Source organism: Convolutriloba macropyga, chromosome 15 (assembly GCF_964194025.1).
Source record: "Convolutriloba macropyga chromosome 15, txConMacr16.3, whole genome shotgun sequence".
NCBI lineage: Eukaryota > Metazoa > Xenacoelomorpha > Acoela > Convolutidae > Convolutriloba > Convolutriloba macropyga.
Window position 1 is genome coordinate 33,836,249 of NC_134482.1, and position 26,678 is coordinate 33,862,926.

The 26,678-nt window shown below is 36.5% G+C and overlaps 1 protein-coding gene across 3 annotated transcripts in view; it reads left to right on the top strand.

Annotated features, from left to right (window-relative positions):
• Positions 1-26,678, top strand: part of LOC142354723 (vinculin-like) — a 290,445-nt gene that overhangs the window by 102,831 nt on the left and 160,936 nt on the right. For all 3 annotated transcript variants that reach the window (XM_075407100.1, XM_075407099.1, XM_075407098.1), the window contains exons 8-14: positions 2,488-2,645; positions 8,814-9,012; positions 13,021-13,166; positions 13,528-13,620; positions 19,591-19,660; positions 20,100-20,263; positions 20,551-20,743. In XM_075407100.1, coding sequence (XP_075263215.1) covers positions 2,488-2,645; positions 8,814-9,012; positions 13,021-13,166; positions 13,528-13,620; positions 19,591-19,660; positions 20,100-20,263; positions 20,551-20,743 — 1,023 coding nt within the window. The remainder of the gene's footprint in view (positions 1-2,487; positions 2,646-8,813; positions 9,013-13,020; positions 13,167-13,527; positions 13,621-19,590; positions 19,661-20,099; positions 20,264-20,550; positions 20,744-26,678) is intronic.

Genomic DNA, 26,678 nt, shown 5'->3' on the forward strand with positions numbered 1-26,678 from the left:
CAGGTCTACGAAGCTATTGCGGCTATTTTCTGGTAATCTGCCAGCTATATTTATGCGTTTTTTCGCTGGGCCGATTTTTTGTCTCACGTTTTAAAATTTGTGTCCTCAAAAAGGGAAAAACAGGTAAAGCCCCATGGGCACTAAGTGGCGGAGCAGCTTTATTAGAACCGTACTCTTTAATAGTCTCTAAGTACGCGATTCACTGCAACTGTTTTGACCTAAGCGAGATTTTAAGCCCGTCCTCGTGCATCCCGGTCACTTTATCCCCCCCGAACGTTTTACCTTCAATAATGTACGCGCTAATGCTGGCATCTCTGTGCACAGCTGGCAACTACAGACGCCAACCGGTCCCTTGAGAGCAATTTGACCGACCTTTTTTGTTTTCTAGGATGTGCTGTTGTTTTTGATGGCTTAGTGCATGTTTAGTTGGTTTAAAATGTTTGACAAAACGTATTCAATTGACTTCCGTCACAATTCATTGATGTCGTGTGCTAGCAAGGATTTTGTTTGGCAATGTCGTTTTTTAAATCATCTCGAACGAAATTGGATGCAATTATTGTAATTGTCTTTTATGCAAATTTTCGTTGACTGTTTTCCTTTTTCTGTGACCTTACGCCCCTGACGTTTTGCGTGATCTTATTTTCTCTCTGTCACAATTTTAAGCGGCAGCTGAGTTCAATTGGTAGTAGTTTGCTGAAGTCAAATTAAGCGTGCGCCAAAATTGTTGTCAGTTTATTAAACTTTAAATCTTAATAGTGGTATATAATAACCTGTAACGACGTAATTTGAGGCCCCTTAGTGAATTTCTCAGCCCTTTTATTTTAATTACCTCCACATCCGCGCCCACGGCTGAATCAGGCTGCAATAATTTAGAGCTACCACTAGTCGTTCGGGAGCAATTTTTCCTACCTTTGTTGGATATATTTTGATGCATTTGTTTGGTGTTGCTATCTTAAATTTTCAGTTAATTTTTAATAGCCGCCCTCATCTTCTCAGCCGGCTATTATAGCGCTCCTATTTTTTTTTTTTACTTCGTCGAATAAAAAAATGTTTCGCTTTACCTCATTTTGCCGCCTTTTCAACATTTTGCGTGAAATCTTTTTGACTTCTCTAGGCTAGTTTCTCTCTTCTCTCATTCTGCTAAAAGTGATTTTGAACATCAGTTGCTCAGCAGAGCAATTCAAAATGAACAGTCAGTATAAAAAATTGAAGTCAGAAATAGAAACGGGATAAACCCATAAAGCCCAATTTTAGATGCCCGCTATTTGAACGTCGGTCCTATAAGTATTAGTTACCTCTCTCTAATGCTTATTGTTATTGATAGTAGCCCCTGTAGACTCTCTCTAAGAAACAGAAGTATGTTCAACTACGAAATGCCATCAAAATGGACTTAAAAAAATGTTTTTGTACGAAAATCTTTTTTTTTCAATATCTTCTGTTATTTCAATCCCAGTCATGCTTATTGGAATCAACGGCGGCTATTTTCCGGCAATCTGCCGGGTATGTTGTGTTTTTTTAGCAAATTTTTGCTGAACAAAATTGTTTTGAAGGTATTAGCTCCGAGAATGTTAGTAAACTTTTGTTATTTATGCTTTTCAAATTTTGACTTTTGGTCGTTCTTGCTTCAGTCTCTCTCTCTCTCTAATGTCCAGTATGGTTTCTGCTATCCTGCTGGTTAGCTGTTTTCAAGTGACTTATCGTTTGACTTCTTGATTTTTGCTTTCATTGGGAGATGTATGCGATTTTATTTAATTGACGACAATTTACTACTGCACGCGTATTAGAAAGTGCGCCGAAACTTTTTTAGATTTTAAATTTTTGTTGTAGAATTAGGTGTAACACTTGACACCCCTTAGATAACCCACCGCTGAAGCAGTTTTTAGCTGATCCCGCCCACATCATTGTCTAAAGTGATGTTAAATTGAACTTGCACCCTGAAACATTTTCTTAGCCTTGTTTGCCTGGGACGTGAATGACTTCCCTTAATACTTTATTGTTATGTAATTGATAATGATACAAATCGTTTGGTTATAATTTTACTTCAAATGATTTGCGGTTTCATTTTGTAGGACCATGGCAGCCTTTGAGATGTGAGATATAGGATGATTTATTGCAATGCAAACAGAAATCGCAAGTTAACGTTTCCAATATTTCGATACTATTCACTAGAGGTATCAATGGCTTCCTAAATTCTCTTAAAACCATTGCTAAGATAATTTAATTGACATTTGTTGCTTAAGTCTTCTGATCTCAATAATTAATTCATTCTCAATTTAATTAATGAAAGCCGAAAAAATCTGCTCTTTTGGCAACATTTAATCGTTCCCAACTATAATTGAGTAAATATAATTTACGCAATTTTTGTGACAATTCTTCAACATTGCAAATTTTTACTAATGTCTGATCTTGAAGAAACGGAGGAACATTTTCTGAAGGGACTTCATACATTTCCTTTGAGAAAGACCGCATGTTTTAATGACGATGCAGGGTTCCTGTTTGTGGACAATTTACTACACGAAGCGAGGGGTCTCTCTGACGTCATTGAGCAAGTGGGAGGAGGAGAGACGGCGGACAAGATTAGATCCAAGTGCGACATTGTCAGCCAAACTGCAGCTCAACTCTCAGATTTGAGGAAAAAAGGAATGGTAGGAAAATAACTAGTTAACATCCGGGCATATTAGTATTGTGCCTTTGCACATCACGTGACGACCCTACCTGTTCGCAAACTTGCAATCTCTTTCGGCTATGAGACCGTTTACTGTAGATAAATAAATGAAATATAAATTATTTAAATTGATGTCTTCTGAAGAAAAATGGCCATAAAATAGTTTTTATGAAGTTGAAGCCAAGACAAGTGTTTCAATAAATGTTTGAAGAAGGTGGTTTGCTTTCTGGAAGGTAACAAGAAGTAACATCAATCAAATGGAACAAAGGCTGCTTTTGCATGCTTTTGAGCATTTTTGCTGTGAAGATTACAAAAATTCCAGAGTTTGTAGCCGCAATAGCGTAAGCTCTTATCAGCTCTTCCTTTACTTTTCTTAGCATTAATGAGTTTAGGGGCGGTGGCCTTTTCCAATTCAAGGAATTCTAATTTTATTGGGGCATGTTTTAAAAATATGTTTGCAACCATATTGTTTATTGCTATCAATGAGAATAAAAATTGGAGAGTATTTGATGTTTGTTCAATTTTCATTTTTTAATGTCAGTTCTCTTAGAATGTTTGCTTCGGATGGCGGTTTTCTCATTCTGCAGTTTATGAGTTATTAGTTCATGATTTGTAAGGCGTGAACTAAATGATTTTTTTACGAAGGTTGAAGTTCCTGAAGCCATTTGATCTCATTTTTTCGTAATATGACTCAAAGTTATTTTGTTACGTTTTTGATTTGCACTTTGGATTCTATTAATAGCCGCCCTTTTATAGCGGACCTTTTTTGGTATTCTAAGGATTTGGATAGTTTTGATGCGATGTTCTTTTTAAAGATCTGTTTGCACTGTTTTCGACATTTTCTCATCAATGAACAATTAAGCTGGTGATTTCAGTTAAGCTGGAGTAGTAAGAAAAGCTAAAAATCGAGCAAGTTTGCAGTGTGTTTTTCAATTTAACTTTAAAAATGAGTTACCAATTGTATTTGAAACAATTTTAGGTTTTGAACCTGAGCCAATTTGACTTCTAATTTCGTTGTTTTCAAATTCATCAAAGGGCAATTAATGATTTCTATAAAAGTTTTTGGTTCATTCGCTGCGTTGAGTGGCTGGTTCTTGAATAGCCGCGTCACCCTCTCAACGGCTATTATTTAGGCGCTCTCCTTTTTACGATTCGAATCGACTCGAATAGGGGTATTGGTTTTCTCAAGGTTTTTTAAATAGCCGCTGTCAGCCTCTCACGTTTTTCGTGTTACTTAAGTCAAGAGATTCATTTTTGACTTCTGACATACTTCACTCTGTTTCAACTGAATGGATTTAAAATTGCTTCACACGTTCAATTACGCAATGTGGTGAATACTGGCAAAGTCAAAAGATCAAAATCAAAACGGGATAAACCGATAAAGCCCGGTCATTAAGTCATTGAGAATTAGGTTATAAAAGTTCATTAGAGTGTTTGCTAGCTGACATTGATATTAAGCTTATTATAGAAGAAGCTTAATATCAATGTTATATTAGTTTAGAAGCTGAATTAAGTATAGTTTTAGAATCCAGCTGAAACTGCACGCCAAATTCAAACACTTTCTGACACTAAAAAAATGAAAAAATTTAGGTCAATTTATTTTTTTTTTTAATAGCCGCCCTCATCTTTTCAGCCGGCTATTATAGCGCTCCTATTTTTTTACTTCGCCGAACTTTTTTTTTCGCTTTACCCATTTTGCCGCTTTTTCGACATTTTGCGTGAAATCTTTTTGACTTCTCTAGGTTTCACTCTTCTGTCATTCTGCTCAAAGTCCTTTTAAACAGCAGTTACTCCGCAAAACAATTCAAAATGAAGAGAGTCAGTATAAAAAAATCAAAATCAGAAATAGAAACGGGATAAACCCATAATGCCCATTTTTAGATGCCCGGTACTTGAACTTTGTTCTCATAAGTTTTAGTTAATATCTATATTGCTTATTGGTATTGATACTAGACCCTGTAGCCTCTCACTGAGAGACAGCATTATGTTCAATTACGAAATGACATCAAAATAAATCGCACTTAAAAATGTTTATAAAAAATCAATTTTTTGCTGATATTTTCTTTTCTTTCAATCCCAATAGATTTATGGGAATCAACGGCGGCTATTTTCCGGCAATCTGCCGGGTATGTTTTCTGTTTTTTTTTCTCCTATTTTTTAAAATTCTTAATAGTCGCCGTCAGCCTCTTAACGGCTATTATTTGGGTGGTCTTTTCTAATTCGCTTTACCTTTTGCTCACATTTTTCGTGATGCATAAGTCACGATTTTCACGTATAACTTCCGGCTTACCTCAATCACTATTTCCACTGATTATATTTTCAATTGAAATACGCAATCTAGTGACTACGGTCAAAGTGAAAACAGCAAAATCAAAAGAAACCGGATAAACATAAAAACGTTCATTAAGTCATAGTGCATTAGGTAGGTTATCAAAGTTCAATAAAGTGATTGCTAGCTGACATTAGTTTTATACTAAATAGTTTTCACTTAAGAAGCTGAATTAAGTGTAGTTTTAGAATATAACCGAATGTGTAGAATTTGAACACCAAATAAGACACTTTGACACTAAGAAAATTTCTGTCAATTTCTATCTCTTAATTTCTCATTTTCTGTTTCAATCCCAATGTTTGTTGAGCGGGTAAAAGGCGGCTATATTGCGGCACTTTGCCGGCTATATGTCGATTTATGTCCATTAATTGTTACTGCAATTGTTGGTTTATAGTGAATGGCCTTTCTTAGCTTGCACAGCTGCTAATCTACGTTTGCTAAAGGTTTTACGACTTATTTCTGAACGTGAGGCTGTTTTCACAACTTATTTTTTACAACTTTTTTTCAAAATCAATGATTTGTATAATCTTGGCCAGTTGTTTTTGTTATCACTATTTTCAAATAGGTCTGGTTAATCATGAGATCAATGATGGGTTGTTAATGAAGCCTAAATCATCTAATTAGTTGTTTCTCTTCATAGCTATTGCTTTCTATGACGTTCAAACAAATTGTTTTTTTATAATGCTCACTTTTTATTTTTGATTGTCTGATATCTTTGGTCCCATTATTGGCTGTCTTCATTGGTTTCCAATAGGGTATAAATTAGTCTAAGTAATTACTCTCAACTGAAGTTTGTAGCAACTATATCGTTGCCCCCCCCCCCCCCCCTCAGCCCCCCACCTGGTGCACACCACCCCCGCTGCTCTCATATCACGCCCCTTCAATTAAACTAAAGCTAGCCTCTCTAAACCGTTGCTAGCTATTGACAAAGCCAATTGCTCGCAGGTTGTTTGAGAGCAATCTGCCCGACATTAGTCGGTTATGTATATTAATTTGAGTCAATAGCAATTATTTTCAAAAAAACTTTCCGTTCGAAAAAATTTTCCAAAAAGTTTCCTTTTAAAAAATTGTAGTTGGTTTTTGAGTATTTGCTGTTTGTTGCTTTTCTTGTAGTTTTAGTCTCGATCAAAATTGACTTCCCTTTGGCGATTTCCCTTAATGCGGCTCAATTGTCAATTTATTGTGTTAATATTGACTTGGCTACCATTAGTTTTGGTGGAATTTTGAATTTTGGCGTCTTTTAGCTGTGTTCTCCCTAATTCACCAAACAGAAACGAATAAAATTTTTTGTATGTATTTTTCTGTTTTTACTATGACGTCGCTGATTTCCGTAAACATCTGTTTTTGCTATTTTTGTTTTTTTTTGTTTAGGATCATATGCCTAGTTGACGCTCTTGGTTTATTGTTGCTGATGGAATTTTGATTGTCAGGTCTTTTGTTAATTCAGTTTGGGCTTGTGCTTCAGATTGGGAGTGTAACTTCGGACTTGTCGTGCTATGTTTTATATTTCGTCGAACAAAAATTTGTTTCGCTTTACTTTAGTGCACAGCTTGTTCAACACTTTGCGTGAAATCTTCACTTCTCTAGGCTATTTTCACTTTTCTCTCATCCAAGTCGAAGTGGTTTAAAGTAACAGTTTTTGAACTATAATTAACTAGAATTAATAATCAGCAGTGTTTGTATCGAAAAACAAAATTAGTATTAAACGGGATTAACCCGTAAAGCCCAATTTTTGACGGCCGCTGCTTGAACCTTGTTCTAATAGTCTTGATTATCATATCTAATGATTATTGGTTTTCATAAGAGCGCGTGTATCCTCTCATTAAGAAACAGGTATATGTCAAACTAGGAAATGAAATCGAAAAAGTAAGCAATTTAAAATGGAAAACAATTTTTTCCTTTACTGTTCTTTCAATCCCAGTCGGGGTTATCGGAATGAACATAGAAACACTCCGTCAATTTCTCTCTTTTTTTTTGTTCTGTGTCAATCCCAATGTGCGTCAGGTGGGTCAACAGCTGCTATTTTCGACAATTTGTTGGCTATGTTTATTTGAAAGATCTATGCTGAGGTTAGTTTCATGCTTCCTACAATTCAAATCAAATTGTTGAATTATTTTGGTGCAGTTAATTCTTCGATGATATGCTAAGTAAATTTGGATGGAGGATTTCTTTCTTGCCGAATCATGAAGTGGAGCAAACAAGCGTGTCGTTTTTTGAGCTCGAATCTTTGTCAATATAGTTTTTGAAGTAGAGTGAGAAAGGGGCGTTTGATCAAAATTAAACGGGATAAACCCGTAAAGCCCAATTTTTGACGGCCGCTGCTTGAACCTTGTTCTAATAAGTCTTGATGATCATATCTAATTGTTAATGTTTTTCATATGATGGCTTGTATCCTCTCATTAAGAAACAGGTTGATGTCCAATTTACGAAATGAAATCGAAAAGAAAGCAATTTAAAATTGTTTTTGGTCAATAATTTTTTCGTTTATTGATTTTTCAATCCCAATCGGAGTTATCGGAATGAACTTAGAAACACTCTGTCAATTTATATCTCATCTCTTTTTTTATTTTTCTGTGTCAATCCCAACGTGCGTCAGGCGAGTCAACGGCTGCTATTTTTGGCATTTTGTCGGCTATGTTTATTTGAAAGATCTAGGCTTGAGGTTATTTTCATGCTTCCTACAATTCAAATTAAATTGTTGAATTATATTGGGGCACTTAATTTTTCGATGATGTGCTAAGTAAAATTTGAGTGAGGATTGGAGTGAGAAAGTGTGTTGATCATCAATTCGTTTCCTCGTTTTTGAGTTTTTGTTCACGTGCGTTTTTGTTCACGTGCAAATTGACTTCCGTGTTTACTCTTCTTGATTTTTTTTCTGAATGGGTTTCCAAGTTCCTTCGTCTTTTAGTCGTTTTGAGTCCAGTTTTTTTACTCAAGGAAAATTCCTCAATATATTTTTCAGGTCTACTCTTGCTATGTTTTTGCATTTGCAACAAAAACTGTTTGGCCACACTTAAATTCTTTTATTCTCAAAATGAATTTATGCTGACTGTAGTTTGAGGTGCTTCGACCAGCTAAACTTATTTAGGTGTAGGGCAATTTTATTCGTTTCGTTTAAGCTAGACTGTTCTTTTAGATCAGTTTAGCGATTAATATGAACCGAAAAATTTTTGCAGTTTTTTTCATTCCATTTAGCGTATATTTTGAAACTACTGGTCGACTAAATAGTCTCAACTATTTCTATGGAAATCTGCCATCTATGTTTCTTCTTATTATTCTAATTGCACGAAACGATGAACCGGCTCGTGTTATAACGGCGCTCGAAAAAACAATCAAGCAAACATTACATTTCGACAGTTTTTTTAAAATAGATCCGCTGTTTTGTCATCCAATCGATTGCTATCATAATGCAATTGTTTAGTTTAACTGTTTCCAGTAACGCCAGAAAAGCTGTCAGCCAGTTTTCTTTAAGTTAGTCCCATCCTACATACCTAGTAGTACCGTCCCGCAAACATCCGGGCAATGTCCAGCCGTTTAGACGCTCCTCTTCAAAGTTGAAGGAAACCTGAGTATTCGACCGTATTGATCACAAGTTTTAAAGGGATACAATATACGAAAATCTTCATGATATGGATTTGACTTCCACTGAAGTTCCTTTCCGATCTAACTTTTTTGGATGTCTGTAAATGTTTTCACTTTCTTTTTAGTCTTTTTTTTTCGTTTTTGGGCTATTGATGGTTCTCGATTAAAGACAGAAAACTTTGCAGCGCCGATGTTAAACTGCATGATTTGAACTTACTTAGACTTCTGTTTCAATAGGCGAACTCACCACAAGCCCGCCAGTTACAACAAGTTTTACACGATTCTATTGACCAATTGATTGAGGCATGTGATGACGCGTGTCTGCAGCACGTGACCTCTCCCCAGGGCCAATTGCACCCCCTGCCCAGCACCATGTACGGACTACTGGATGAGGTCAAGACTTGGCTGGAGAATCCAGATGTTAATGTTGAGGCAGGTTAGTCGGGACATCACTACCTTTTCACCTTATCCCCATTTTAAGAAAAAAGCTGACATTTGTACGATGTGCGCATATTTGCTTGAGCTGCGTTTCGAACTTTTAACTGCTCAATTTTGCATTAGATTTTTCAGTGAAAAAGAACTTTAAAAAATTAAAAGTAAGCTTTTGGAACGACAGAAAATGTTAGATATCATAAAAAAGAAATCAGTCATAATTAAAATGCTATAATTCTAGTGCTGATTTTGTTGCTTACGCTAATTCCTCTTGAACGTTCATTAAAGCAAATATTGTAGCTCTGTGTTTCTGAGTGCAATTAAAAATTGCACTTTTTGCACCCATATAATTTCGTTAAATATTTGACTAAGGCTACCACCACCCTCTGAATTAAGTTGCCCCGTCTTTAGTTTTAGAGAAATTCGTCCGATGATAGTTGGTTTATGTTTGTTAATGACTCGAAGTCGAGTATTGCAGTCGTAAAATTTTTCCACTCAAGCACATTTTAATTTTTAAGCTCAAGCACATTTCACTGACTTGAACGTTGATTTTTTTTCTTTCGATCACTGGCGTCTTTTTGAACATCTATTTCTGTTTTTGAACATACGTTAGCACTTTTTTTTAGTTTCTGACGTGTAGTAGTTTTCAACTGCTGCTATAATTTGCAGAATTTCTAGGTGAAAATGTCATTTTATGCGCCATCGACAAACTACGTACAACCACCTGTACACCCAACCACATACATTACACAACTAAAATCACATGGTACTGAGTATTTATATACTCAGCATGATCGCTGTTTTCTGCACACATGTATTAAGATTAGAAAAGTAAGCGAATGCGAAGAAATCTGACACGCTCAAACGCTGGTATATACGTCGGTAGTTTTCGCACTTTAAGTGTGCCTAAACTGGCGAAAAGTCTGTTGAATTTAATCCTTTGATCTCGTTTCCGACTCTAATCTAGTCCTTTGATTGGAGATTTGTCGCAAGTTTACAGCTTGCTACTGTCGCTAAATTTAGCATCAAGGACGTAACGATTTTAACTTCGATTTCTTCACATTTCGTCTGCAATGTTCGCTTTGTCGTTGATTTCAGCAAATTTGGTTTTAAAAACGTAATATCTATTCCCAACCTCCATCCCTCCCGTCACCGCTATCCACCCCCATGGCTATTACTATTAATGAATAGGAAAAGTGCAGGTTATAAAATTCAAGTTTGACGAGTTCGCGTGTCGTTTCCCTTGTTCTAGCGGTTATGTTTTCACTCACGCGAAATTTCATTCAACCGATATGACTTCGATTGAACTTTTTGACCGTGACTTCTTGATTGTTCAAATTTTGAATGTCTAAATTGCTGTATCCTTATTATTAGCCGAACTCAATTCACTGCTGTTTACTTTTAAAATGCTTATCGAAAATTTGCCGAAATTAGTTGCCTTTATTCTAACTGATGCAGCGGTCTATAAAAAGCTCTATTGTTTTCGTTTGAAGCTCATTAGCTCGCGTACTGTTTGTTAAAACAAGCACGTGCAAGTTTGACAATGCCTAAAGTTGCGAGTGCCAGAAGTTGAAATGCCAGAAGTTCCTATATACTTTGCCAGAAGTTGAAATGCCAGAAAGTCCTGTATACTTAGCCAGAAGTTGAAATTTTTAAAAATTGACCCTAAAAAATCTAAAAAGCGTTCTTTATTTAAAATTAATTGTACAATTAATAAATACAACTCCAGTAAATGTAAAAGTATTTGGTATGTCAATTTGAGACATCTCGTATTCAATTGTTGAATCACTTTCAAATCTATCTTTTTCAACGATTTGGCTCATTGCCAAATTAACACTTCATTATCCTCAATGATATCCTCCTGTGGAAGCGTTATACGGGCTTCTTTAGCTGGTCGCGAGTGAATATCACTTGTTTGCCTTTGCGTTTCTCTGATCTCTGATATTCGCGAACTGCGAAGTCTGATCTGTGGCCACTGAATTTTTTAACGGAATTATACTCAATTCCATGATCATATAAAGCGGTAATGGCTGAAACTCTCAAAGAATGACCGCTGCATAATTTGGTAGTATCCCAACCTGCTTCTTTTGCAATCTTTGGAATGATGGAAGCCAGAGTGTTTACACCAATTGCTTGGTTGCGGAACCAGTTTTTTCCCTTTGGTTTTCTCGTGGTCTACAATAAAACGATTTGGATTTTGGGGGATCTTTTTTCATGTACTTTTCGATAATTTCAACAGGACAGTATGATCCACCAGTTGAGAAAATTGTTCCCGTTTTTGCTTTGTTGTTAGCATGTTTCAGTCCCCCATTATTATTTTTTGACAAATCTTTTTGGTATATTACTTTTTTCTCTTGTACCATACCAACAGTTTTTATTTGGCTTCCCATTTCGTGGCGTAAATCATGGTGTTCTCGACAAATTCTGAGAGCAAAGTGCTTACCAACTAAGAAATAAACTGTTCTTAATAAATTGTTTGGTTGATTCCAAGAATGTTTTTCCCGTAGTTCTTGTTCCATTTGTTCAGAAAAAATTTCTCCTTGTCTTGGAGCAGTACGGTGGCCACTTGATGTTAAGTTTTTCAATTTATTTTTATCAGGAGATTTACGAAAACCAAGAAAATCATTGTCCTCCATTATTTTGGTTGTGTAATCGACACGTTCGTTGATATATATTTGAATCATTGCTTTGTTGTAGAGAGTGCTTGGGTGATCTTCCTCCCTTTTAACTGTTCGAATTTCTTGAAAAGGTTTTTTTGCTACTGCTTGTTGATGCATATAATTCTTCCCCCTAACAGGATTTTGATTTTAGTTTTTTCATTTGGTAATGTTAATTGTGCTCTTTCTGGTTTACATGAGGATGAGAGTACTGATGGGTGGGAGTGTGTGTGTGTGTGTGTGTGTGTGTGGGGGGGGGGGGGGTTGGGCTTGCAAAAACGAGAAAATTTCGGGGGGTTTGGAGAAACGGAAAAAATCCCTTGAACGAATTGACAAAGGTATTGGCTGGCTAGGTCAAGACTCCTCGCGAAAATCATATCCATAGATTTCCCAAAAAATTCTGGGTCTTCCCTTTTTTTAACTTGAATCCATCGTTTCCACAGATTCTGTAACCATCGAATATTGTCAAATGTTGTTTTTGTAAGAATGGAATCATCATCGGTCAATCTTTTTTAGGGACAATAGGCTCTTTTTTTATTAAACAGAAAAATCAAAGAACAACGAAATTGAGAAATTGTTTTGTTCCTATACTGTTGTGGAAAAAAAGAGCCATTCGTCTGCGAAACTGATTCTCCTTTTGATCAATCGGAAGAAAACTCCTATTTTGATCGTTTAATCGGTTAAAATCACTTCCGCAAAGCTTTCGACTGAACTTGCACAGTGCTTGTTTTAAAATGGTTACGTGACTCTGCAGAAGTCACTTCGAAATTTTGATATTTTATCTCGAACCGCTTCGCGGTTCTCGATAAACGCCAGAAATTCTCAGTGACTTCAAGCAGAGTCACGTAACCATTACGTCTGACTTCTGTGGGTTTCAATAGCCGCGATTGGTGAACGGAGCTAATTGGCTGTCTACATTTTTCTTAAAAAAATGTGCCAAGATGTTTGTTCTTTGTTCCTTCATTCGTACAAATTTTTGACAGCGAGGAGTATGTGACAACTTCATTGCCTTTTCTACACTTGTTGGATTGGTCTCAAGTAAAGCTGGTAGCAATAATATTAGTCCTTTTTGCGGTCTTTTTATCATTGTGGTCTTTTTACGCGATGTTTCTCTTGATCGACATTTCGTCTGACGCATTTGATTTTTCGTCCTCAAAAACGGCATAAACAGGTAGCGCTCGGAGGGCATTAAGTTCTCTTAGAGCCTTTCGGCTTACTAGACTCTTAAGGTTTCGATCCACTGAACCTGTTTTTGAAACATAAATTCATAGCGTGAAGGGCGGTTCTTAATTTTTTCGATTTGGGTTTTGCTACTGGCATCCCAGTTGTTTTAAATCCATCTCTTTCTATTTCAGGCTCACAGTGCTTGGATGCGATAATTAAGCTGGGGTGGAATTACGCCAGACATCTGGGTGGGGATGAACAGAGTGTGCTGAAGCACAAGTGTTCTGTTCTCACCAAACCAATGAACGCACTCGTCAGATTGGCTCAACAACAAAAAGTGAGTCTATATCCACTGTGAGTTAATTTTAGGCGTAGGTGGAAGTTCATTCCGTTGTTAACTGGATGGTTAAAATTTTGGGGTGTCCCGTATTACCCCCCCCCCCCCCCCCCCCCCCCCCCCATAAAATCATAGCCTCATTATCGTATGATTGCGTTATGGGGGGGAGGGGGGTGCTATACGACAAACGATCACTAGGCGGGGGATGTTCAATAGGAAAGCCGCAAATTTTGATTCTTAAATTAGTTATAGTTACCACTTAAATGCTAGATATGAAATGTATTGTTCACAGAACACAGAATTCAAAATAGTTTGGCCTATATCAGATTTCATTTCATGAAGTTGTTCGTTTATTTCTAAGGGCCAGAGTGATGAAGCATACGAAATAGTGGGTGAGTTGCACTCGGGGATAGCTGCCATTATACAACAGATGAGAACAACACTCTCCCAACAGGTGGGTAGCTCTGTTAGAAAAAACTCATATCAGGACCAGATTTTCTTGTAAATAGTACAACAATCTGTAAACAAACTTGCCTTTAAACTAAAGTGGGTCTAGAATTTAATCGAGTAAATGGTTCAGGCAAAGCGGGAATGCTGATGTGATGTTGACAATGCCATGCTTCAGTTTATTGCAAAAACCCATTATTAGTTATCTTCTAAGCCGAAATGAGATACTGACTGAGAGCTATTCCTGCAGGTGTTCTTGAGAAAGAAAATGAATCATTATTGCTCTCGAACCAAGTTTGAAGCAATTATTGTCGTCTGTGTTTTTTTAAATGCAAATTTTTTGCTTGACTGTTTTGCAATGTGTCGGTCGTTTCGTCGTGGAATGTTTTTGCTCGCTTGAGTGATTTGGCCGAAAGAAATTGGATAAACTGGTAAAGCCAACTGAGGCATTAAGTTTCTGTGTAGCTTTCTTAGAGCTTTTGTAGGCTCTTAATAGTTCAGTGAAGCAACTGAGGAAGCTAACCCCCCCCCCCCCCCACACTCTTTTTTCCAGTCAGTTGGCCGAGCTACAGCAGTGAGCCTAGCTCGCATGTCCTTTGAGAGCAATGTGTCCGCCGGTCGTCGGTTGTTTTTTTTTTTATCGTACTGCTTGCAAGTTCAAAGCGCAAATTGATTAAGTGACATGGAAATTGTTTTTTTTTTCAAGTTCAAAATTGGGTCTTTATGTTCGAAAGGCATTTTACTCAAATTTCAATCCAATAATTTACTGTGGTGTGCTAATTTATGGCTGTGAAAACTTTTAGCGCACTTGAACTTCTAGAAGTAATACAAAAAAGTCTTCGCTAAAGAAAAAAAGCTTTACTCATCATGTTGTTGAAATAGTTGATCTTACCTGCTCATCTAATGTAGGTGTGCCAACTTTCGAAATTGGTAGTCAAATTGTGAATAAAAAGCAGTCTTTCATTGAATTATCATTTGTTGAATCCTGATCCAATACTTTGATAGGAATAGCATGGAATTGCTGGTCAAAGTAGACAAAAAGTGAGCAAAATTAATCGAGATACATAGGTGCAAAGCCATTTAATCTTTATATGGGAAACAATTCTTTCCCTTAAAGTTTCGATCATCCTTCAAATTCTTCCTTTGTCAACTTAACTCACTGGATTAAATTTACATTTCATCGAATGCTCATTCTTTATGGAAAAAAATCTAATTAATTTTATTTGTCTTCAGAACATCAAATATTATCATGACTCTTTAAAGAGGTGAACATATTGCTCAAATTACAGAAATTTTGATAACTTTGCCAAGAGTATCGAATTTCGTGGTTTTTGAAAGAGGAAAAACTTGGGATTTTCCACAATTTAATTTAAATAAACAATTATACCGAAGGGCAGTGCCCAATGATTCTAAGGTATCTTCTGACTGTCTTTCAATGAGCGTTTCCTCATTTCTTGTGTAACTAAGTTACATCAAACTTTCTGATAGTTCACATGAAAATGTGAATCGTTTTGTTATCTTGTTTTTTTGGATCGGATTTTTTTTCTGAATAGTTTTCCCAATCCATTCACAGCTCATTCTGGACCTAGTTTTTTGTTAGAATCAAAATTACATATCTCACTAGTGGTTTTTTGTTCTCCCTAGCAGCATTTTGACATTGATTTTGTGTTTTTTTTTGTTTTTTTCATCTGATTTTTTTAGAAATGGTTTTCCCAATTCACCCATTGTCCGTTCTAGGTCTAGTTGTTTGTTAAGTCAATGAAAATTCTTTGAATTGTACGTCAGGACTTGTCCTGCTATGTTTTTTACTTCGTCGACCTTTTTTCGCTTTACCCATTTGGCCGCTTTTTCGACATTTTGCGTGAAATCTTTTTAACTGCTCTAGGCTAGTTTCACTCTTCTGTCATTCTGCTCAAAATCCTTTTAAACAGCAGCTGCTCAGCAAAATAATTCAATATGAAGAGACTCAGTATAAAAAAAATCAAAGCCAGAATTAGAAACGGGATAAACCCATAAAGCACATTTTTAGATGCCCGGTACTTGAAATTTGTTATCATAAGTTTTAGTAACTATCTATAATGCTTATTGATATTGATACTAGACCCTGTAGCCTCTCAGTGAGAGACAGGAGTATGTTCAATTACGAAATAACATCAAGATAAATCGCACTTAAAAATGTTTTTATACAAAAATCAATTTTTGCTGATATTTACTTTTCTTTCAATCCCAATAGAGTTATGGGAATCAATCTGCCGGCTATGTTCTTTGTTTGTTTTCTCCTATTTTTTAAATTTCTTAATAGTCGCCGTCAGCCTCTAAGCGGCTATTATTTGGGTGGTCCTTTTTAATTCGCTTTACCTTTTGCTCACATTTTTCGTTATGCATAAGTCACGATTTTCACGTTTAACTTCCGGCTTACCTCAATCACTATTTCCACTGATTATATTTTCAATTGAAATACGGAATCTATTGAATATGGTCAAAGTGAAAACAGCAAAATCAAAAGAAACGGGATAAACATGAAGCCCGTTCATTAAGTCATAGTGCATTAGGTTATCAAAGTTCATTAAAGCGATTGCTAGCTGACATTACTTATATATATATATACTTATATATATATAGCCAGTATTTCCATCTAGGCCTGTAACCTCAAATTTGTTTATGTTTACAAAAGACAACCGCAGAGTGACAGTTCATAGATAAATATATCAAGTGCCTAAAAGCCTCAATATTTACTTTTTTGAGTTTCTTGAAGATAAATTCACATAATTAGTAAATGACCTCATGAGAGATTGTACTTGGTGAAGTAATTATTCTGATAAAGTAGGTGCTAATACGGAACTTGTATATGTACTTAACAAACATCAAGAGACGTACAAAAGCCGGAATTGCCCAACTTGTAGATCAGTAAATATTTGCGAAGGACCAATACAACTCGAGGCACAGTCCTGCGGAACTTACGATCTCCAGAACACCGGAGAAACAGCCTGACTATCAGTTGCTAATAAAACTCAGCAAAAACTTAAACTTCCTATTCTTTCATTGAAATTTTGTCTTTATTTTCTGATATAATAATTAAAAAGATTGAACTGGAAATTCTCTTAAAACTTCTAAGTTTGACAGACTTTGTTAGAATAGAAATTGAGACTAACAAAACTCTAAAATACAAGGCAAACTAGTGGATATATCACGCATCCGAACCGCTCAGTAAAAGGCTGTTACTAGCTAATTTTATTAAAATATATCCGCTAAAAATCGCACTGTGAAACATCAAAATAAGCCCTTGAAAATGACAATAATTATTCCAAGTTATATCTCAAATTTACCTCAATAACACCATAGAATAATGAACTCTAAAAATCAATGCGTAACAACGTGTAACTTCCGGAGGGCGTTATGGGCTCTTAGAGCCTTTCAGCTTATTGGACTATAAGTATGAAATAACTGTTTTGGAGACTTAAATTCATATGAAGGGCGGTTCTTGAGTTTGAAATCCACCACTTCACCTCCCCCCATATCTCCCCCCCCCACACTTCAGGTCTTCCTTCACCCCTCCCAAACCCCATCACTACACATTGTTCCACCCGTAACCCACCTACGGGCTCGCCCCCTCCCACAGCAAAATTATGCTAATTTTGCTCTTTTTTAGTTTGTACTGTTTTTTCTCATTTTCTGAGTTATGCGGCCATACGCACAAATGAAAGTTTTCTAAGGCTTGAAGGTTTGTTTCTGAATAAATTCTGGAGATGGCCATTCTGACTTCAGCAATTCCGGGCGGCTCTTATAGCGCTCCTAGTTTTTACAATTCAAAGAAATTGAATTGTATTAGGGCGCTGTTTTTTTAAGATCTGTTCACACATTTTCATGATTTTTGAAGTGAAATTGGAGTGGTGATTTTGTTCACGCCGAAACAGGAAGTGGAGCGAAAAAACAGGGTGCTTTTGCGGCGTGAATTTTTTTCGCTGTAATTTTGAAGTTGAGTGAGAAAACGGTGTTTGAACAAATATTCGTTTTCTCGCTAATGGTTTTGTTCACATGCGGCAATTTCACTTTAGTTTTTACTGTTTTTAAGATGTTTTGGATCGGATTTGTCTAAATGATTTTCCCAATCCATTCATAGTTCATTCCGGGGTTAGTTTTTAATCAGTTTTAATCAATGAAAATTCTTTGAAATGTACGTCAGGACTTGTCCTGCTATGTTTTTTTACTTCGTTGAACAGATTTTTGTTTTGTCTTCCCCTGTCTTCTTGGAATTGACTTTTTCAATGACTTCAGCGACTTCTACTGCTTTGCTTGTTAAAATTTGTGTTCGTGACGTCATTTCTGCTTTTCTGTCAATTGCGTCACTCAAAAAAATGATTTCTGAACTCACTTATGGAACTTTAAATTTTATGAACATTTACTAATTGAAGATCAATAGTGTGCATCTGAGTAGTGCCAAACTTATATGCCCTAATTGCTGAGTAATAGGAATTGAGTTTTAAAATCGAATATTAATTTTGAAAAAGCTGCATTAGGGCTGCATTTTGAAAAAGCTGCAATTGTGTATCATAAAAATGACAATCCGAATCTAACCCAAAGTCTAGTTGCCTATTAAAAAGCTGGTGGTCGATCTGTCCATCTTATTTCTTTGGTTTTTCATTTCATGGTAGGCCACAAACGTCTATCGCGACTATTTTCCGGCAATCTGCCGGCTATGTTTGACTTTTAAGACTTTTAAGAACATTTGAATTTTTTTAGGGCTTGCAAATGGGTTACTGGGCAGATTGAGGATGTTAATATATCAAAATTGAAAAACTTTTAATAAATTTGCCATTTTCAATTTATTTTATGAAAATGTTTTTCAGTTTGTTTGCGTTTTTCTTTCTTTAGTGACCACTAAACCCCTTTCAAAGCTTGTGCTTTAATTAATGGGTAATTTGGATAAATTTTGGCTTTAAGGCTAAAAGCTTCAAGAGTTTAGATAGTACGAATTTTTTCTTCAAAGATTGGCTGTTATTGATCGTTTGGTTTGCTGGCCCGGTTGAGTTGTTTTTAGATTTTCAGTGAATTCGTTGAATAGTTTTTCAGTACTTGTCCTGCTTCTTTTTTATCCCTTCCTCTGACGTTCTTTTTTAGTTTTACGTTTGCATACAGTTTCACACAGCCTCATTAACATTTGCGCTCGTGACGTCATTTCTCACTCTTCATAGTTAAAGTTTTTTGTCATTTGCTTGATTAGATTTTGATTTTAATCATGCCGGACTTAACTCGCTCAATAAAATGACTCTTGCACTTTGATACTTAAATCTAATTTGAATTAATTTCAGGGCAACGGAACTGATATGTGCATTAGGTTTAACAAGCCCTATTAATTTATCGCTGAATGTTTTTTACATGACTTTTTGAGCAGCGTCTATAACTTTTTCAACTTATATCTGTATCTGTTTCTATCTGTATTATACTGCAGGCAGGTTTATTTCTCAGCTATTCCAGCAATCTGCCTGCTATGCTATATTAAACGGCCTTAAAGCCTATCTCGTATATTTTTTTGACTTCAAGTTAAAACTCATCATATGGATTAATTATAACTAGATTACTTTAATTTTGCCTGAAAGTTTTGTTTTTTATCAGAAAGGTTTAGTGTTAGGTAAAATTATCACAACCATATGGAATTGGTTGCAAATTTGAAACTGTAGACCCTCACATTGACGGGTGCGCTGAGCATGTCATATTAAAGAAATAGAAAATGTCATACTTGAATTTCGATTTAAAGTTCTGGTAACGCAAGAACAACAAGCAGGTTCATGAACAGTATATTAAACAAGCAGATACTGCCTTATAATTGTCCTCCTCTAGCAAAATTTTTAACCTTGCCAATCGTTTGATCTATTTGCAGTAATTTTAATGGCTTGGCTACCTTGTATACTTGACTTGCCACATTTATGTAGCCTTTTAAAATCTGGTTTGCTAAGTTCCACTTTTTGAAATTGTTCAGGTTGTTGATACGTTTCTGGATCCTCATCAGAGCATTAACCGTCTGGTCCAGTCTGCGCAAAGTCTATCTCGTGAGTCACAAGTTAAATAAAGAAACCAACTAAAATCCTGATACTGAACGCCCCCAACAGAATCGTTTATAAGTCGTTTATCATTGCAGAATAATTTTGCTCTAATAGAAAAGTAGAGTTTAGGAATTTTGTTTTGTTAAGATTATTGGCATTGTCAGTGAAAACTGTAAAACTGGCTTTTAAGCTTCGCTTGTGCTCACTCAATTGATAAAGTCTTTATAAATTTGTCAAGTGCAACATCATGATTTACGAAGTTTTTCTGAATTCGTCATGGTCATAAATGCGTATAAATGGACTGCAAATATACTGATTCAGAATTGATTTTCTAAGTTAATATGTGACGTGTACGTGTCTTTACATCTTAGATTCAACTCTAAAATGTTCTGGGAATAGTCCGGGCTTTCGTGAATCATATTTTGAGACCGTTCGTTTGTTCCAGCCGACAGTTCCAATGGTTCCAAGAATGAGATGGAGTTCGATCAGAAGCTAGACGTTTTCCAGAACTCTGCAAAGCGGGCGGTGGCCACAGCTACACAGTTTGCCCAATTGAACGAGTCAGAGGACCAGGATACGTTACGAAATGTGGCTAGGGCTGCAAAACAGGTATTCTGTGGACATTTTGGCATCAAATCGGGGCTTAACGATTCGCTTTAACTAATGGATTCCGAGCCGTAGCTTGTGCATATTATATACAAAAACCGCCAACTCCACTTACATGTGCAATCTTTTTCATTGTAAGTTACTGAAAAGGAAATAAGGATTTGAGGGGGGTGGGGCAGGGTGTGACAGAATTTTTTTCAAATTTGAAATTAGTTAATTTGTGAGCTTCGGGATTTTTTATGGCTTATAGTCTATAGAGTTTCTAAATGTTTGTCGTGTCTTGCTTACAGTTAAACGACCTGATGCCGATTGTGTGTGCAGCTGCACAGCTAGCCTTCTCAGCGGATAAGTCAGATGACGAGAAGAGCATTGAAAGCACCAAACAGCTGAAGGAACTCCAAGACCTCTACATTGACAGTGTGAACCAGCTCCTTAATAACATCGACTCTACTATCGACTTGGAACTGTTCATCGAATCATCAGGTTTGATTTTATGAACAAACATTTCATGATAATTGTCTTTTTCGACTCTTATTTAATGAATCTTATTTATTCCCTGTTTTTATAGCCGAGTAGGATAAGGTTTTATTGCACGCGCCTTGATTTTTTCTTGGTGAAAACTGGTTTTCATTGGTTGGTTTTTTGCGCGAAGAAACTTTGTTCTATTCATGTCTTTTTTAAAAATACTGAAGCTTGAAAAAATATTGTGCGAAACTCATAGCGCGATTTCAGCGAATGTTTGTTTTGACTTGGATGAAACAGCACGAGCGTTACTTTCGGTCCTCTGATGTACTAGTATTTTTAACTACTTCAAATAAACATATAAGAAAAATTGCAGTGGGTTATCTTCATTTTGTTTGCATGAAGCATTATTATTAGCCACGAGTTTTTTAACAACTTCAATAGGAGTTGTGGTAATCACTTGATTTTTCCACTCACGGAGTTTTCGTTTTTTTTTGTAATTTTCTACGACCCGAAAAGGTATTATGGTTAATAGCCGCCGTCAGCCCCTCAAACGGCCATTATTTAGGCGCTCTCCTTTTGTGACATCCTAAATATTTTCATATTTAATTCCTAAATATTTTCATATTTAATTAGATGTCAATCTATCATTTAACCTCTAAAGTAATAGACTCGAATTGACTTAATAGCCTTGATTTTCTCGTTCATATTATGCCCTTTACTATGCGAGTGCTTTCGAACAATGTTATTGAATTAGTCTAAATAAACCAATGTAAACTAAATGAACAGATTGCATTGATGTTATTAATCTTAACATTATTTATAATGACCTTACATTCTTAATAAAATGAACCTCTAATCATTGAAAGTAGAGAATAGAATTCATACCCCAGAAGATGTGATCTAAAGTAAAGTTACTTTAATTCATGTTCAAAATATAGCAGTTTTCAAACTAAGGCTGTCAGTTCCCACCGTTCGAAGACCTTAGACCGCTCTTCAGGAAAATTGAAAACCAAAACATAAATTTGATAGAAGTTTATTCTGAATTTGATTTAAACTAACATAGCAGATATACAGAAACTAAATATGTTACATGGTGACAGCAGGAAGACAGCCAAAAACTTTGCTAATCACCAAAATTGAATTACGTAATTCCTAGAAAAATTATCAAACAAATCGCCAAATATTCTTAACAAATATTCTTAAAAAGTTCTGAACGCTAAAATCAGAACACAATTAGTCTTATTCTGAGAAAATTGTTATCCAGCCTGATGACTTTGAAAATTATCGAGAAGTACCCGATTCAAACTATGGACTTCAGAACTGATGTTGATGGGGCAACCTTGTATTCAACTCCAAATGCTCTGTGATACTGGTAGTCTGATGGCCAATCTATCTTGGTTATACTGTGAAGAAAGGGAAAGTGAGAATTCGAGAACTCAAGGACTGTAAGTTAAAATTAACTCAACCTTTTGAAGTCTTCTCTTTCCAAGTGCTATTGCTGTTTATTATTATCATAGTGCCAGCCCCAAATAATTACAACCTAACTACTCTACTAAACTTCCACTCCAGTAGACTCAAGGAGCATTTCGAAGTGTTTATATACGCCAATAACAGTGCCAATTTATAGTGCTCCTAACAACCATTAAGCAATAGCTTACCTAATATTGTGCTGTAAAATAATAATAAGGTTAGAAAGTAAGTATGGCTGCGAATGCACAAATTACAGTAGAACCATACAGCGGGACAGAAAACGAAAGCTTTCGCCAGTTTGAGCAACTCTTCCGCGGATTCATTGGAGTAGCAGCAATACCGAATGCACAACAAGCAAACTTCTTACAATTGCACTTAAGAGGTGATGCTCTACGCTATTTCCAAACACTTCCTGAAGCAACCCGACAAGACGTTGAACTGAGTTTGACAGCGTTAAGAGATCATTTCTGCAACACACAATTACAGGAGGTCCATATCCTGAGGCTCGAGCAGAAAAAGTTCGATCCAAAAATAGACACGCCAGAGAACTTTCTGGTGACTCTACAAACTGCAGCTCAAAGAGCCTATCCGCCACCAAACTTGCCAGCTGTAGCCCCATTAGCAAATGGAGCTGACGCAGCAGAACAGGCACGATTTGCGAGAGAAACTGCAGCACGACAAGAACGAATCAACGCAGAAGAAGAGTTCAAAAATGAACAAGTTAAACGAATTTTCCAAAAAGCTATGCCAGGATGGCTGCGATCAAAAATGATGGAACAACCACCAAATACAACAGTGCAGGAATTATGCACATTAGCCCGGCAACAAATGACTATTCGAGACTTATGTAGGAAAGACGATTACCCGGAGGACGGATTCAATGAAATAAGTACAACAGTATCAGATAACCTCATTAGCGCCTTATCAAAATTGAACGCAACTCAGGAAGCAATGGAACGAAAACTAAGTTCAATGGATGATAGGATAAAAAATCAGGAGACATCATCACACAGAGGGGGTTCAGAGAACAATACAATGGCTATAACAGGTTCTTCATCATATATGCAGAACACTCAGTGGCCAAACTCCCAGAATTTTACTCCTCGATTCCAACCAAGAGGAAACTTCAATTATCGGGGTAACCCAAGATATTTTGGACAGTCATATCCCAGAAATAACCAACCGCGTTATTACCACCCAAGACAAAGACAACAATTTAATCCTCAGAGCAACATAAACCCGCAAAACATGAATTCCCAACAGATGCAGACACACGCAGAGGTACGACTACCCAACTCCCCCTATTTTCCAGTCACCCCATCAACCAAAGTCTTTTGTTACACCTGTGGTTACCCTAACCATAAGTCGAACCAATGCTCACAGAGATCAAAAACGAATTCAAGAGGAACATCATTCCCGTTTCCGAGACAACCAAAAAACTAATAAAGCCGCCCATTGGAACTGAAACGCAAAAACCGACAGAAAAATGCCTTCAAACTAAAACCCTTCATCTTAACAAAATCTCAGTGAACAACGGACAGACATTATCTTATATTAACCTAAAATTTAGCCCGACTTTAACTCGGAGAGCACTAATAGATACAGGAGCTTGTGCAAATGTAATAAGCAACAAATTTTATGAAGAAATTAAAGCAAACGATCCAACAACAAAAATAGCCGACGAAACGCCTGAATGGAATCAAGTAAAAATGGCAGGCGGCCAAACCGTTAAGGTAGTCAAACAAACAAGACTAACATTCACAATGGCACATCAACAATTCACAGAATCCTTTTTAGTTTTACCGACGGCAAACTCAATCATCCTAGGAAACCCTTTCTTCAAAAAACATGACATCACCATTAGCCCAGCACGTAAATTTCTACAATTATCAGACTTAACCATACAAATTAACGAAATAAAGCCGACAAACGAACCACGACGAGTAGTTAGACAGAAAAAGATACCAATTTATCTCACGAAAAATACAACGATACAACCAAACCAGCATGCTATTCTAGAATGTTCACCACCTGAAAGCACTGAAGAGTACAAAAACCTCAGTGGAGTACTGATACCGAATGAAATTTTGGAAAGAGAAACAGACTTAGCTTTCACTTCTTCACTTAGCACAATTAGTGACCAGAATAAATTGTTTGTATCAACAATAAACATTACAAATCATCCAATTACCCTACACAAACGTACAGAAGTAGCAAGATTTTCAATATTGACACCCGAACAAGCAGATCAACTCATCAAAATTGATCCTGAACTTATAGCACTCGCTAAGTTCAGAGAAAAGGAAAACGAAATCCCAGAAATCAATCAACTTATTCAAGACACAGAAAAGAAAGGAAAATTGCAACCGCCGCGACCTCCTCCAGACTACAATTCACTATGGTTCTCGACGCCAGAAACATGCGATCACCCCGAATTGCTGACACCAATCCAGTTAGAAATTTATAAAAAATTACAAGAACTTAGAAAAATGGAAAACTCAGACCCAATTAATAACATTGATGACCGACACAATTTCCTTCGCAGATTCCCTTGGAACAAATCAGCCTTAAACCCTGAACAGAAGGAAGAACTCGAAATACTGATACTTGAATATTGTGATATTTTCGCGAAACATCGATTTGATGTCGGTTACAATACAGAACTGAAAATCAAACTGACTCCTGAGCATTCCATGCCAATGTACGTCCAAGGCCCTCCCACACCAGTACACCTCAGAGAAGAACTACAAGTGGAACTAGCCTTGATGCAGTACTATGGCCTCATCACAACATTGCCTCAATCGAAATACAGTAGCCCTTTGTTTGCTCACAGAAAGGAATCCGGTAAACTACGACTGCTAATTGATCTCCGGAGAATAAATCACCTTTTAAAAAACGATTATCTTAACTCAAATTTTCCAATCTCTAACATCACTGATGCAACTAATCACTTTGCCGGAAAGACACTTTTCACAAAACTAGACTGCTCACAAGCATATCACTGCGTCCAAATGGCAGATGATTTATCAACACAACTTTTAGCGTTTAACTTTTCATCTCGGACCTATGCATACAAGTGTTTGGCACAAGGCCTCAACAAATCAGTCACCGGATTTAGTTCTTTCATAAGACATTACCTTGATCCTTGCTTGGCAGCAGACGTTTGTACACAATTCATGGACGATATTGGATGTGCGGTATCAAACTTTCAAGAGCTTTTACCATCACTAAGAAAAATTTTCGACTGTATTCGCAGATCTGGACTGAAACTAGCACCAGAGAAATGTGAAATAGCCTGCAAGTCAATGAAGTTCCTTGGAAACATTATAAACTCATCCGGAATTTCACCTGAAGCCGCAAAAATATCAAAATTCCTAAACACAATAAAAATGCCACAGACAACAAAACAAGTCAAAAGGCTAATCGGCTTTGTACAATTTTTCAAAAACTACATACCAAACCTTGGTGAAAAATTAATACCATTCTACCAACTGCTCAAAAAAGACGCAAAAATACAACCCAGTGAAAAACACTATGAAAGACTTGAAATCATTAAAAAAGATTTACTCGAAGCAACCGACATGACATTACGACTCCCCCGACCTGACCTTCAGTACATTTTATTATGTGATGCCAGCTACTATGCAGCCGGATTTGTTTTAATGGTAGAAGACTATGTCCAAGGAAAACAATCGAAAGAGAGGAAAACATATGCACCGGTATCATTTGGAAGCCAAACGTTCACAACAGCGCAACTCAAGTTCTCGATTTATTACAAAGAATTTTTAGCTCTCTATTTTGCATTGGAACATTTTGCTCATTATATTTGGGGCGCTAGTCAGCCAATTGTAGTACTCACAGACAACAAAAGCCTAACGCAGTTTTTCCAATCAAAGACTATACCACCCTCACTATGGAACTTCCTGGACAGAGTCCTATCTTTCAACATAGTGATAGCACATATACCTGGGAGAGCTAACTACGCAGCAGATTTTTTGTCTAGAATTGAAACAGACAGATCAGCAAGCCTTACGCTGAAAATGAACGACAAAATCCCAATACGCGAATTTGAAATAGACACGAAAGCAGATACACCAGATGTAACACTGAATGCAATTGATACAATAGATGAAATCTTCACACCAAAGAACCAACAAACCGAATTTGAGGAGCGACTCAAATTGCATGGGTTATATGAATCTTACTTAGAGCGTCAAGCAAGCCAACCAGCTGACGAGATAAAGGGATTTGTAAGATTCCATATACATCAAATAAATGCGCTACAATTCACAAACCCAGCAGATACTTTGAACGACATATTACAAAAAACTGACCCATTAGACCTAAAGCACGAACAAATGCAAGATGATGAAGTCCGTAGAGTGATTGAGTGGAAAATGAATGGAAGCCTAGTTGACGTAACATACGGAACAAAAGTACTCAAAAAATACTACAAGCAATTAAATCGACTCATAGTGAAAGA